Source organism: Fundulus heteroclitus, unplaced genomic scaffold (assembly GCF_011125445.2).
Source record: "Fundulus heteroclitus isolate FHET01 unplaced genomic scaffold, MU-UCD_Fhet_4.1 scaffold_84, whole genome shotgun sequence".
Lineage (NCBI taxonomy): Eukaryota > Metazoa > Chordata > Actinopteri > Cyprinodontiformes > Fundulidae > Fundulus > Fundulus heteroclitus.
Window position 1 is genome coordinate 620,719 of NW_023397296.1, and position 15,213 is coordinate 635,931.

General features: G+C 45.5%; 1 protein-coding gene and 1 long non-coding RNA gene across 5 annotated transcripts in view; one reads left to right on the plus strand and one right to left on the minus strand.

The window, feature by feature from the left end:
* The window catches only part of muc3a (mucin 3A, cell surface associated), a 75,042-nt gene that overhangs the window by 41,824 nt on the left and 18,005 nt on the right, over positions 1-15,213 (plus strand). For 3 of the 4 annotated variants that reach the window (XM_036134496.1, XM_036134497.1, XM_036134499.1), the window contains one exon: positions 10,215-11,255. The exons of the other annotated variant lie outside the window; for it this stretch is intronic. In XM_036134496.1, the coding sequence (XP_035990389.1) occupies positions 10,215-11,245 (1,031 nt within the window). In that variant the 3' untranslated portion in view covers positions 11,246-11,255. Of the gene's footprint in view, positions 1-10,214; positions 11,256-15,213 lie in introns of those variants that run through there. 4 annotated transcript variants of the gene reach the window in all.
* On the minus strand, positions 11,519-12,130 carry LOC118562245. The gene is made up of 3 exons (XR_004930537.1): positions 12,044-12,130; positions 11,706-11,968; positions 11,519-11,630 (listed from the first exon to the last, which is right to left on the minus strand). It is a non-coding gene; the product is annotated as an uncharacterized LOC118562245 (long non-coding RNA).

Below are 15,213 nucleotides of genomic sequence, written 5' to 3' on the forward strand. Positions count from 1 at the left end.
GGCACGCACTAACATTGTATTAATATTATTATATTGTATAGCCTTTGAGTGTGTTGCCTTAATTTTTTTACCCACAATGGACACTTTTAAAATGGCATCCCTCAATCTCAATGGGGCTAGAGAGGCTTTAAAACGTCAAATGGTCTACCAGACACTTAACAATAAAAAAATTAGTGTTTTGTATGTACAGGAAACTCACAGTGATAATTCAAATGAGGTGGAATGAAAAAAGGAATGGAAGGGGGAAGTCATTTTAAGCCATGGTACCTCCCAGAGCGCTGGAGTAGGCTTCCTCTTTTCGAGAGCTTTTAATCCTCATTCAATTGAAATACAGCACATTGTTAAGGGTCGATGTCTTTTAGTCCGAGCTGGATTTGAACGATTTAATATGGTTTTTATTAATATTTATGCTCCATGTGCCAATGCAGAGAAGACACGTTTTTTAAAAGAAATTGGGGAGAAGTTGGGGGATTGTGGGACGGAAGATTATGTTTTTATAGGAGGGGATTTTAATTGTACAGAGGACGATTCCGTAGATCGTAACCATGCAGAGCCGCATGTAGCAGCTCAGCGCGCCCTGCGGCAGCTGGTCTCATCACATGGCCTGGTGGACGTATGGAGGAGGATGCACACAGGCTCCAGGCAGTACACGTGGTCCCACATGAAAGAAAACCACATTTCACTAGCTCGTCTTGACCGGTTTTATTGTTTTAAACACCATTTTAACGTGTTTAAAAATTGCCAGATTTTACCAGTAGGTTTTACGGATCATTCCCTGGTTTTAGGTAGTGTTTTTATTAGAAACATTTTACCTAAGAGTGCTTACTGGCATTTTAACTCAGTTTTAACTTATGACCAAGGTTTTAAGGAGATTCTGAGTTATTTTTGGACTGGTTTTAGACAACGGAAGAGTGATTTTACTTGTCTGCAACAGTGGTGGGACTACGGCAAAGTTCAGATAAAACTGCTGTGTCAGCAGCACACTGTTAATGTTACTCGTGACCTCATTGGATCTATAAAGGATCTGGAGATGAACATTGTGGAATTAGAGCGATTGTGTGACTCCACTGAAAACAGGGAGCATTTTGAAGCTCTCAAATCTAAAAGGCTAGTCTTAGCAGACCTGCTGGACACAAGAGTTCAAGGCGTGTTGGTTAGGTCTCGGATGCAGAACATCGCAGATATGGATACGTCATCCAGCTTTTTCTTTAACTTGGAGAAGAAGTGCGGGCAGCGGAAGTTGATCCATTCTCTGCTGTCGGACACAGGGCAGCAGTTGAGTGAGCCGGGTCAGATCAGGGAGAGGGCTGTGGGTTTTTACTCTTCATTGTTCAAGAGCGAGTATAAGAAAAATGATGAGTTGTCAGGGGAGTTCTGCAGCGGACTGCCCCAGGTCTCCATGGAGACCAACACCCAGCTGGGCCGGCCCCTTGGGGTGCAGGAGCTCAACACAGCCCTCCAAGGTATGCAAGCCCGGAAGGCGCCGGGCATCGATGGGCTCACTGTAGAGTTCTACAAAGCCTACTGGGACATATTAGCAGGAGATCTGCTAGATGTCTTTAACGAGAGCCTGACGACCGGTTTGCTCCCAACGTCCTGCCGCAGGGCAGTCATCACTCTCCTCCCAAAAAAAGGGAACTTGCAGGAGATAAAGAACTGGCGCCCTGTGTCCCTTCTGTGCACCGATTATAAAATTCTCTCCAAGGCCCTGGCAGCCAGGATGAGAGGAGCAATGGAGCAGGTCATCCACCGAGACCAAACCTATTGCGTCCCCAGCAGGTCAATGGTGGACAACATCCACCTGATTCGGGATGTTTTGGAAGTCTCCAGTTCATTGGGTCTACAGACAGCCTTGGTCTCACTTGACCAAGAAAAGGCATTTGACCGCGTCGAACACAGCTTTCTATGGGAAACCATGCGAAAGTTTGGATTCGGCGCTGGTTTTATAGCCAAGATTCAGGTGTTGTACAGTAATATTGAGAGTGTGCTGAAGATCAATGGTAGACTGTGTGCTCCTTTTAGAGTGTGTAGAGGCGTTCGGCAGGGCTGTGCGCTCTCCGGAATGCTCTACACACTCTCCCTTGAACCCCTCCTCCAGAAAATACGCTCGAGTGTTTGTGGTCTGGTCTTACCTGGTTTTAACAGTAATTTGGTTTTATCTGCCTATGCCGACGATGTCGTTGTTTTTATAAAAGACCAGAAGGATGCTGACACATTATGTAATGTCACTGAAAAGTTTTGTGTCCTGTCTGCTGCGAGGGTGAACTGGGGAAAGAGTGAAGCCTTCTCCACGGGTGAGTGGCATGGCCGTCTCCCAGTTCTCCCTCAAAATCTTCCATGGAGGAGGGATGGTTTTAAGTATCTGGACATCTTTTTAGGGGATAAAGCTTTGGTACAAAAGAATTGGGAAACTGTCGAGCAACAAATAAAGAACAAACTGGCTAAGTGGAGATGGATTCACTCCCAGCTGTCTTACAGAGGCAGGGTGTTAATTTTGAACAATCTTGTTGCATCGCAGTTGTGGCACAAACTTCATGTTTTAGACCCACCACCAGACTTGTTGATGAAAATACAATCTGAGATGGTTGCGTTTTTTTGGGTCATCGAAACACTCCACCACCTGCGACAAATCTCTGACATTTTCAAACCACAGCAGCAATTCCTGGGTGTCCACACCCCCTGTCTGAAATGTCTCTCGTCGTAAGCCCAGGCTTTCAGTTTCTCTCCTGTTAAGTGTCCCCCTTTAGAGCCCATTTACCCCAAAGAGTCCAAGAGTGTGTTTTAGGTGCGTTTCCTGAACGCCAACCTCTCCATGTCATGTTCGTGAAACCTTGTAGCTGAATTCCATCACCTGTGAAGCAAAGCAGTCATGCATAGTTCTTTTCAAGATTTTCTTTATCACAGCAGTAGTGTCACTGTCTGATGCCATTGCAGCTCTGATGTTCCTCAGAGCCAACCTTCATGCATTGATATCATGTTGGAGCTGTTATCCTCATCTTGTGTCCAGGAGTGCTTCTGCTGTCCTGACCAGATACCAAACGTCCAACTAATCTAATTGACCTCATTACTTTTCTGCATGTACAAGAGGACGATCGTTAGATTATCCTGGTCTAAAAGACCACTAGGTTAATAGATGGCTAAACTATGTTTATGTGTTCTTTTCTTCTGGATGTTTTAACATTTAGTTAAAGAACAACTATTGTGCTATTTTGTGTTTAAACAGATAGTTTTTAAGTCTCCTCACACCTTTTAGGTAACTGCGTACAATTCCAAACTATTTACATTGGTGCTTTAATCCTAATTTACCCAAGTTATTTATTAGAATAAGGCATTATTCTAAACCTGCAGTTATTCTGCTTATATTGAAAAATTAGCTTGCTCACTCGTTCGTTCAGTCGGTTATGCTATTAACTGTTGCTGTAATGCCTACTTTAACTTTTTCGCCCACTAGTTTTGTCATGATCATAATTATCGCCCATTGATGTAATAGCATACATTGTTCTTATCCACTTTCCTTTTACGTTTAAACGGCCCCTCTATGTAATCCCCAATATAAGTTGTCAAACCTTTTAGGTTTAGCATAATTACTTAAGCTGCTCTATGCTCTCATCCCGTAACTTAATATTTTGCTGCAAAATGGATGTCTATTAGCGGTGTTCCCTATTTCTTCTCGTGCATGATGTATTTTATGAAGCTTATTGTATCTTAAAGGTGCCTCTTTGAATCTACTTCAAAACCCCCTGTGGGGTTAATAAAATTCCAAAACATATCTATATGTATTTTAAATGATTTAAATAAAAACTTTGTTAGAAAAGTAAAAGAAAATCCTTCTTATTAGCGGCCCAAAATCTCTACCAGCTTTGTTTCCAGACCAGTACCACTTGTCCGAATGCGTTTGACCCTCTTATCGCTCGCTAATAACAGCTCTGACTTAAAACAATTAACATCCTAGGGGTTTAATAATAATCTTGATTGCTTTTAATCTGAAAGTTTTCTTCTAAGCGCATCCGCCAATGTGTATGTTTCTAATGTGTGTTTCGTGTTTTAATTATGTGCAGGAAAATCTGATGTGAAATGCAGAAGGGGTGTCTGCCAACTCATCTTTGTTTCGTGTTGCGGTCCATTGAAGGTTATCCGATGCCTCTGTCTTTGCCCCCGCAATTAGTTGTCCATTTTCAGTCCTCATGTCTCAGTTCAGTACCACAACATCGTTCCAGGACGAGCATTGTCCATGAATCTTCTTTCTCCCATCGTTGTGTCTGAAACCACAAGGAATTCTGCCAGCATTTTGCCAATATGGATTTTGTCCAAAATCAAATTGTCTAATACAAGAATTGTCCATCTTCATCCGTAGTGTAGTGTAAATAAGTTGAAAAGAAAAATCAAAAAAATTACAAGAAAACTGTCTCAAAACAAAATCAACCACATAGTTCCCTCTAAAACAAAATTATTCTTGAAGTTCTTCACCTTTACCCCAGATCTTGATCCCTTAAAAATTTATCCAAGCAAAATATTTTACAGACAGTTCAACCTCTTTGTATAAGTTCATTAATAAAAAACATTTCTCTTAACCTTGTAGCATCACATTCCCCATTAAACCTCTATGCAGCTTCTGCAAAAATTACTGATTTTTTTTTTTTTTTTCTAAATTTGATTAAAAACTGGATTAGGCAGGAGTCAAGTACATCACCTTTTTCTCCGTCCTCTGGACCACTGTGGCACCGCTTGGTACTAACTTGTCTCTGAGAATGCCTAAAAAGAGACTAAAATCTCTCCGTTAGCACATTCCAATTATATATGACCAGGTTTCCTTGCAAGAAAAAGGCAGAAAACAGGATAGAAATGTTAATGTGAGTCAGTAGAGAGGGCAGCAGGGGTACATGAACAATTTCCAAAGCCACCTTCTTACCTCTAGAAGGATACTGAATACTGAATTGTACTTTATAAATAAATTTGCCTTGCCTTGCCTAGAAGGTCTCGATATTACCTGCCATAAGTTTGTTAAAACTTAGCATAATTTGGTCACTTTTGTCAATCCCTGCACGTCCATTTTAGATCATGACTTCTTACCATACGGCCTGAAAGAGCTCACTTTCCAGAGACTTCTGTTGGAACAAGGTGGCTTTACAGTTTCATCTCACATCATCTGAAAGAAGTAACTCAGAGAAAAACAATTCTGTTAGTGTATTAGGTGACAAAAGAAAACCTGGTCTTTCTAGTGTCTTGGTTCTTAACGTGATGTGTCTAAGTTCTTGGTTGGTCCAGGGGAGGTAGGAATCTCTTGTTCCTTTTCTTTCAGCGTTTTTGTATTAATACTTCTCCTTTTCTTAAATTATCTGCCGAACAACCTTAAATATTGTCACTTCTTTGTCACTGGTGATGCAAAAATTAAAGCAAAGGAATCATTTAACAAAGAAATAATCAAAATACACAAAACAATAAAAACCCGAAAGTAAAAAGTCTCCCAAAGCGTGCATTATGTGTGTTCCAATATCTTATAGCATTCTTTTGATTTCTTTCTAGCTCTTTCGATCATGCAAACTTAGTTATTAATGCTTTTCAATCTTAAATGGTCAAGGGTGAAACTTTAAAGCAACCATTTTCTCTTTCAGGCTTTTGAGCTTCTAGTGTTTTTCTATACATGATAAGAGTTTTCCCCGTAATTCAGCACATTGAGAAAGCTACCCAAAAACAAAGAGATTAGAAGTAGAATCTAACTCTTCACAAGCTGGCTTTATTTTATTTTTTCCCTCTGACATAGTTTTCGTGCCCCCAGGCTAGAACACACAGACCCAGCCTTGCCATAACATTCAGATGTTTACATCATGGTCAGATTTGTTTATCATATCTATTGTCCTGTTTCAGATTAAACTGACCCTCTGAGGCTTGCCTCAGCTCAGCATAACTGATAACATCAGATGCTTTTGTAACCGATGACATGCTTAATGTGGCCTTGTGATATCTTGACACTTCTCAAAATTTCTCATTAGCTGCATTCAAATCCCCAGTAAAAAGAAATAAAATAAATTAATACAGAACCCTTAGAAAAGCAACCATATTTAGTCCCATACAGTTTGTTTAAAGCACAGTTTGTCTCATCTATTTAAATCAAAAATCATGTATATCTTAGTGCTCTTAAATTCTTCTTTTTAGGCAGCTGTAAAATCCTTTTCTCCCAAACATTCTCCCATATGCTCCCCATATGCTGTTTGCCATTTTATTAATGTTCTAAAATTACAATATAAAAGCTTTTACTCTGTTATTATTTCAGCTGTCATGAATTCATTGACAAACACAAGCCAAACGCAATCTAATAGCATAACTGAATACACACCAACGCCTCTGGTTGCTGTATTGCATAATTAAGCTCCAAAAAAAAACTTTATCCCCAGTCCCAAGTATTTCCTACGGCCCTGGGATATTTTCTGTTTAAGACACGTTAGCATATCTCAGTGTAACAATTTAATTTGGCCAGATATTTAATGTTAATAAAAAACAAACTTTGTTATTTAAATCTCTCTTTTACTTTTACCTTTTTGTTAACCTACTCCATGCTTAAAATGTCATTTGAATTAAGGAGCTGCAGTTCTCCCAAAACAAATGATCATTTTGAAACCATGAACAATAATTTTAACCAAATTAATTAATTCACACAGAAGAACGTTTAGTTACAAACGACACATACATACGTACAGTTACATACAGTTACATACATACAGATACATAGAAACTGACGACATTCAGACAAACAAACACACGCAGGCCTTTACTTCTGACAGGGAGGAAGGGCTGGTCAGATCCTAACGACGGTTAGGGCAGCTTCTTTCAAAATGCCCTGGGTAACCACACGTCCAGCACAAGGGCACATCATAACCTTTGGTTGGTCCCTTTCTATGATTTCTGTACTGCTGTGTATCTCTGCTGGGAATTTGTCCCCATGGAGGATTCTGATACATCTGAAATGGGACTTCTGGAGGGAGGGATCCCACAAACTGGTCTGAACCAAACACAGGTGTCGGGGCCATAACCATCTGAGCTTTTGCAACATTCTTCTTCTTCCTCCTCCTTTTACTTTGATTGTCTCTCAGCTGTTGTAGCTGTTCAGCTACGAGTTGTTGTTTTAAGTTCTGTATATCACTGCTAAGTTGCTTCATGTTTTTATCATCTATATCCAGCTGATGAACCAAAGCTGCCATCCATTGATCTAAAGGCATATCATAACTCGCAACCATTCTATACATGTTCTGCTTAACATCCTGTACCTGGCCCTTTAACATTGCTTGTTTAAAGAGTTGCTGCAGCGTGACTGATAACGGGCAAGAGCCTGTGTGGTTTTCCCATACTTTCAACATCCTGTTCACATATGCTGAAGCCGACTCCCCTGCACAACGTGTAGTGTCGTTTAAAAGGGCAGAATCCGTACTTACCGGATAAAACGCCCTCAGTGTGCTCCAAAGTTGCCGTGCCACCGGGGCCAGAGGGGCAGCTGTTCCTAGTACGTCAGTTCCAGCAGAAACTTCAACCGCATGTACCTCTTGTGGTTCCAGGTATGCTGATAAGCCAGTTCTCACATCACCAATAGCCAATACATACCCGCTTAAAGTCTCCACGAATGCTTGGATCCAAAGGTGCGCCCCTTTTCTGGGATCAGGGAACATGTGCCTCAGATGAACGTTGTCAGCACATGAAAGAGGGCTGTAAACAGCTGCATTCACCTGTCCTGTAGCACTGCGAGTCTGAAACAATGGCAGTTGCACACTTTGTTTTGTTGCAGGTAAAGAAAGATCAGTTTCGCTAGAATGCAGGTTACATCTGGGTCTTACGTCACAGCTTATCTGTCCCCCACATAACACCATACCAGGCACCTGCACCGAAGGGTCTGATGAAGTCACCACACTCCTGGCCTTGGATAACAGTTCTCCCTTATCACCATGCAGATTGTTTTGCATAGTTGTGTACTTACCTTCTTGTTTGAAAGAAGATGATTCCCTTACCCCTTGCAGATTTTCACTCTCTTGTTGTTTGTCGAGGCCTGAGAAGCAAATGCTGAAATACAGTTCAGTTATTTTTATCAAGCCTGCTATTTTGATTTCCTCTTTTTGGTAATTTTCTCGAGCAAACTCACCTGCATCACCCGTTTCTACTTGTGCTAGGGCTAATCTATTTTTTAACATCTGCAAATAGTAAGTGCACATTTCGGCCTCTGGTGGTGACCCTTCTGTATCACCAAAAACCCCGTCTCTCCTCATTTTTTCACACCACTCCTCAAATTGTTTTAAATGGTTTTCAGCATCTTTGTGTGGGAAGTTTGCCATTATGCTCCTTTTTCCTGTCTCCAGCAGTGTTCCTAATGAACCCCCCTGGAGCTCATTTTCTGCCTGATTCTCAGCCATTCCAGCACTCACACGTCTTGGCCAACCTGCTGGGACAGCGTCCTGACCCCGGTCCAATGAGAGCTTATTTTTTATCTCTCAGACACCAAAACTTATTATGTTCCTATATGCCTTATTATTGTGTTTTTACACGGCAATTTCAATGAGCCAGTGTACTCAGGATGAGAAGGCCCTTACCCTTCACTTCACTTCCACGGCTCAATGACAATAACGTGTCTCACACACACACACACACACACACTCACACTCACACTCTCTGGCCAATCTTTTAGTTAACTCTGTACGTACCTTCGGTCTTGCTGGTTGTGTGTGCGTCCAGCTCACGGGTATATCTCGGCATTGCTGTCTCTACGACAGGTTCTCGGCTTCTCAAACTAGATATCTTGAACTCACTGGCTGATTTTCTATATTTGTCTGTAATCGGGGTTTTAACAGAGCCACCCTCCGTCAAACCTCCGCATTCATACTATTGTGTATTTGCCAGGTCTTGTTCTCAATCTCATACGCGCTCGTTTTTCGAAAAAGGCCGCTTTTATATTACCGCAAAAACGAAGATTTTTTTTTTTTTTTTTTTTTTTTTTTTTTCGTCCTTGCGGAAAATACGGGACTCTAAACCCACATTTTCTAGGCTACACGATGTTTTAGAAGCCACGCGTAATGGCGTGTCTTGTCAGAATGGCGGCTTTTATGTTACACACAGAGGAACACGTATTTTCCTCTGTGTCTAACACGAGGACCTCTAAACCCCAAATTCTCAAGGTTCACAATATTTTCAGAAGCCTGGCCAAGGCTTCCCGGACTCTCACCTCTGTGACCGCACGCAAATCCCAAGTTCTTATCGATTATCGACACGTTTGCAAACAATTATCCTCAACTTTTCTCTGCCTTTAGGAGTACAAAAAGTCGGCCCTCCAGGAAGAAAAAGACACTGGGAGATAAATGGAATCTCCTTACCTTTTGTGCGGCCGCACGCTGTGTGTTTTTCTTCCGGAATGGCGTCCTGACCGGAAAACGGAAGGTGGTACGTCGTCCTTTGGGTCCGGGCGGAAACACCAATTTGTTACTGTTTCACCGTGCCGTGTCTAAGGTGAAACACCCTCGGTGGACCCAGTTCGTTTTACCCAGTCAGGCGACCCCCACTTACTTATTACCTTGAATGTAGGAAGCATAAAACAGACAAGTATGCTTTTAGTTATATTTTATCTAGGTAAAGACAGAGAAATAGTTACAGTCACACCAGCGCTGATGGGCCCCTGATCGGCAGGAGGCCTCGAGTGCTCATCACACAAACATTATAAAGGGATCTCGGGACACACCCATACAAGGGCGGTACACATCCAAACTGTGACATCAGCAGGGAAGCTGTGTCACCTCCGGGGTGGTATCTGATAGATATGTGCCAATCTTTTGGGTCAGTGCCATCTAAGTGTGCCATGCAGTTCTGGGATAAACAGCTCGTTCCACTTGACCTTGTTGATATCCTAACAAAGGGTTTACATTGGGTGCCACAATCTGTCTTGTTTTTATGAAGAGAGGAGGGGGGACAGGGCCTTGTCCACCTGGCCAGCAGAACAGCTGTTTTCCGCATGCAGTTTCTCCAAAAGTACCTGGTAAGTCCTTCTGACATTGTGTGGAGAGACGTAGCCAGCTGCATTTTAAGACGCGTGAGTGGGTTGGGGCTAGATGCTGCTCTGTTCTTAACCAATTTTAGCTTTTTAAAGTTAAAAGGGTTGCCTCGTTTTTATCAGAGCGTTTTTAAGTCATGTGCTCTTTTTACAATACATAGATCCAAAACGTACAATTCTCTGCATTGGCTTTTAGAAGAACCTCTGGTGTGCGGAGCGAGACTAGACGTCTGTGACGGTACTTTGCCGGGTCTGTCAGAGACGTTGTGCAGGTCCGGCACAGTGACTGTGAGAAGGCTGGTGGAACCAGCTGGACCGGATTTCAGCAACATCCAGGCGTTGGGTTCACTGCTGGGGGTCCGGTCCGACAGGCTGATACGGCGCTTCCTCGATCGGGTGAAGGAGAGGATGACAGCCAAAGAAAGACATCTGCTGCAGCTGCATTACACTGGACATTGTGAGCCTGACCCGATAGACCCGTTTCCAGACGTTCAACTGGACCCTGATTTCACAGAGGACAGCGGCCCACTCTTATATAACGTGGCCCCCAAGATGACCTTGTGCAGTGCGAGCCCACAGATGCTGTACAAGGTTAATGTAAAAATAATGAATAAACGGACTTTGAGAAACAGACCTGTCAGCGTGTGCAGAGACAAGCTCGGAGGACAGAGGCCCCAATGGAGAATTCTTTACAAGCCTCCGGTGAGGAAATGGACTGGTGACCTGCAGTGGAGAATCCTCCATGGTGCTATTGCCACAAACTCTTTTTTATCGATCATCAGTCCTGGAGTTTTAAACGTGTGTCCGTTCTGTGGCTTGTCGGAGAGTGTTTTTCATGTTTTTATGGAATGTGTGAGATTGATGGGGTTTTTTAGTCTTTTGACGAGATGTTTTAGCCTTTTTGGTGTGGTTTTTACAAATGCTGTTTTTATTAATGGTGTGCATTACAGCAGAGCCACTAAGGCAAAATCTCAGATGTTAAATTTTTTAATTGCTGAAGCCAAAATGGCAATCTACATATCTCGGAGGGACAAGTTGCAGGCTGGACACCATCTTGATGCTGTGGCTCTGTGGAAGTGCAACGTTAAAGCCAGGGTTAGGCTGGAGTTTCACTTCCACAGAGCCACACAAAACATGGATGATTTTATGCAGTTGTGGGGTTTTAATAAGATTTTATGTGGCGTGTCTAAAGAAGGAGAACTCCAATTTAACAAGCTCCTTATTTAAGTATTTTATATAAATGACACTTTGTTTTAACTAAATTGTTTTTATGTTTTCTGATGTTGTATAAATAAAGTTTTGTTAAAAGTCAAAGTCTTCTTCTTCTTCTTCTTCTTCTTCTTCTTCTTCTTCTATTGTGTTTTCTGGCAGTTTACATACTGTGTGCACTACCGCCATCAACTGGACGGAGATGTAATTTAGAAATATAATTTCCTATATATGTCATGTTTGCCTTGAGATGTCGGGCCCACATGCAGAAACACACTCGGTAACCAAGGGTAAGTTTAAAAGGTTTATTTGTTTACACAGGCAAGTATGCTAGGCGGCGAAGCTAATCTGTGGGCTGGAAGGAACTCGGGCAGGAACTCGGGCGGCAGGGAACCAGGTCGATCTGGAGGTGAGGGAAGAACGTTAATTCTCGGAGAGGAAAGCTCTAAGGAGAGTAGTCAGGTGAACGTAAGCTTACCACGAGGTGCTAGAAACCTGACCGGGGAGGACGGCAGTGTGACTCAGCTGGATGTTGGTCGTAGGTGTCCGGGCGGCTGGGAGCGTGGCGAGAGGTCCGAGCAGCACCGGGGAATCCAGGACAACGGATGGAACCTGGGGGTCGTTGGAAGTGCGTCTCGTCCGCGAAGCAAGGCTCCACTCGAGAGGAACGAGGGAATTCCGGAAGGTGACTCGAGGAGGACTGAGGAGCGTGAAGAAGGACGAAGGAGCACGAAGAGGTACCTGGGAGACACAAAGGGTGGCGGTTAGCGTGGGAGCTAAGTCTTGGTGGCGAGAGGTCGAGGCTGGTAGGCATACCACAACGGTAACACTCAGGCATCCACCCGTTGTCCGAGTGCAGATCTTATAGTGCAGCTCCGGTGCTGCTGACGAGCTGCAGGTGCGTCTGCTCCGCTCACCAGCCAACCACGAACACCTGTGGACGAAGCAAAGGATGGCAACAGGCTGCATGGCCCTGCCAGCTGAGTCCTGACACCACCCCCCCCCTCAAGGGTCGCCACCTGGCGGCCCAGAGGAAGACGTGGATGGACGAGAGGAGAGAAAAGAGTCAATGAGTGAGCGGTCCGGAATGGCGGAGCCAGGGATCCAGGACCGATCCTCGGGACCGCGGCCCACCCAGTCGACGAGATACTGGAACCCCTTACCTCGCCGACGGGAGGCCACGATCCGTTGGATCTGGCGTCCATGATGGTCCTGGGAGGGTGGAGGGGGTTCGGCCGGAGGGCACAAGGGGCTGGAGTTGACAGGCTTGATCTGAGAGACATGGAACGTGGGATGAACTCGGGAGTGGGACGGGAGGCGGAGACGGACAGTCATGGGACTGGGAATGGAGGTTATTTCGTAGGGGCCAGTGAATCGTGGGGACAGTTTACGTGAGGCTGCTCGGGAGGGGAGGTCACGGGTGGAGAGCCAGACTTGTTGACCAGGTTGATAACTGGGGGCTGGGATGCGTCTACGGTCGGCGAACTTGCGGTTATTCTCGGCGGTGTCCTTTAAAGCCTGGATGGTTTGAGACCAATAGAGTTTGCAGCGGTCAATGTGGTCCTTTACCGAGGGTACAGCGATCCGTCTGCTGTCTTCGGGGAGTAGTGGTGGCTGGTAGCCTAGAGAGACCTCGAAGGGGGACATTCCTGTTGCGGCGGAGACGTGGCTGTTGTGTGCGTATTCGACCCAGGGTAGATATTTGCTCCAGTCTGATGGGTTCTGTGAGGTTAGGCAGCGGAGGGCGGTCTCCAGCTCCTGGTTCAAACGTTCTGTCTGACCGTTGGTCTGCGGGTGGTAGCCTGAGGTTAGGGTATACCGGGCCCCCAGGGCCACGGCAAACTCCTTCCATACCCGCGATATGAATTGGGGACCACGGTCAGACAGAACCTCCTGGGGAATTCCGTGTAGGCGGAAAACATGTTTGACCAGGAGCTGGGCCGTTTGAAAAGCTGAGGGTAGTTTTCTGAGGGGAATGAGATGACAAGCCTTTGAAAAACGGTCGATTACTGTTAGGATGACTGTCATACCTTGTGACGAGGGGAGCCCAGTAACAAAGTCCAAGGCGATATGGGACCAGGGACGTTCTGGGACAGGCAGAGGCTGAAGAAGACCCGCAGGTGGCCGGTTTGACGGTTTACTCTGAGCGCATACGGGACACGAGAGAACGAAGTCCTTGACGTCTTGGGACATGGAAGGCCACCAGAACCACCGTGACAAAAAGGAGCGGGTTCGATGAATGCCAGGGTGAGCAGAGAACTTCTCTGAATGAGCCCACTGGAGTACTCGGGTACGGGCTGAGCGGGGAACATAGGTTCGGTTGGGGGGACCGGTTCCAGGGTCTGGATCCGTGAGCTGGGCTTGGGAGATGACATCCTGGATCTCCCACTGGAGGGCTCCAAAAACACAAGAGGGAGGAATAATGGTCGTGGGTTCCCTCTCTGCGTCGGGTGGTGAGTAGAGACGGGACAAGGCGTCTGGCTTCTGATTCTTAGAACCGGGACGGTAGGAGATGGATAAATTGAATCGGGAGAAAAAGAGGGACCAGCGGGCTTGTCTAGGGTTTAGTCTCTTAGCTGTTTGAATGTAAGCCAGATTTTTATGGTCGGTCCAGATGAGGACGGGCTGCTCGGACCCCTCAAGCCAATGGCGCCACTCCTCCAGGGCAAGCTTGATAGCAAGCAGCTCTCTGTCGCCCACATCGTAATTCCGTTCAGCAGGAGACAACCGTCGAGAGAAGTAGGCACAGGGGTGCAGTTTGTGGTCTTGGTCGGAGCTTTGGGAAAGGATCGCGCCCACTCCTGTGTCTGAGGCGTCGATTTCGACCACAAACTGTTTCTTGGGATCTGGGTGGACGAGGATTGGTGCTTGGGAGAACCTCCTCTTGAGGTCGGAAAATGCTGTGTTTGCTTGCGGGTTCCAGGAGAAGGGTGTCTTGACCGACGTGAGGGCGTGGAGAGGAGCGGCGATCTGGCTATAACCCCGGATGAACCGACGATAAAAGTTGGCGAAGCCTAAGAAACGTTGCAGCTCCTTCCGGGTCCCGGGGACCGGCCAGTCGAGGACCGCCTTGATCTTCTCGGGGTCAGACCGAACCCTTCCTCCTTCTAGAATGAGGCCGAGGAAGGACACAGAGGGTTTGTGGAACTCACATTTTTCAGCTTTGACGAATAATTTATTCTCGAGCAGGCGTTGCAGGACCAACCGAACATGACGCGATGATCTGTGGGATTGTTGGAGTAAATGAGTATATCGTCGAGGTAAACAAAGACGAACACATTGAGGAAGTCTCGGAGGACGTCATTGACCAGAGCCTGGAATACTGCTGGGGCGTTACAGAGGCCGAACGGCATGACTTGATACTCAAAGTGGCCCAGGGGAGTCTTGAAGGCTGTCTTCCACTCATCTCCCCGGCGGATCCGCACCAAGTGGTAAGCATTACGTAGGTCTAACTTAGTAAAGACCGTGGCTGACTGGACCGGTTCTAGGGCTGAGGAAAGGAGTGGGAGAGGATACTTATTCTTCACCGTAATGGCGTTTAACCCTCGATAATCGATACAGGGGCGTAGGGAACCGTCCTTCTTGGACACAAAGAAAAACCCTGCTCCCAAAGGGGATGACGAGGTTCTAATCAGCCCGGCTGCTAACGATTCTTTAATATATTTCTCCATGGCCTGGCGTTCGGCCTGAGAGATGTTATAAAGACGACTAGCCGGCAGCGGGGCGCCAGGCAGAAGGTCAATAGCGCAGTCGTATGGCCGATGCGGCGGCAAGGAGCAAGCTTGGGTTTTACTGAAGACCTGCCTTAGGTCATGATAACACTCGGGAACTAACTTTAAAAGATCAGGATCTACCTGACTAGGTGGCTGCACGGGGGTTTGACACGGAGGCACCGCAGATTGTAAGCAGACGGCGTGACAGTTGGACGACCAGGTCTCAACTCGCCGCTCTGCCCAGTTTAGATGCGGGTTATGCTGCTGAAGCCA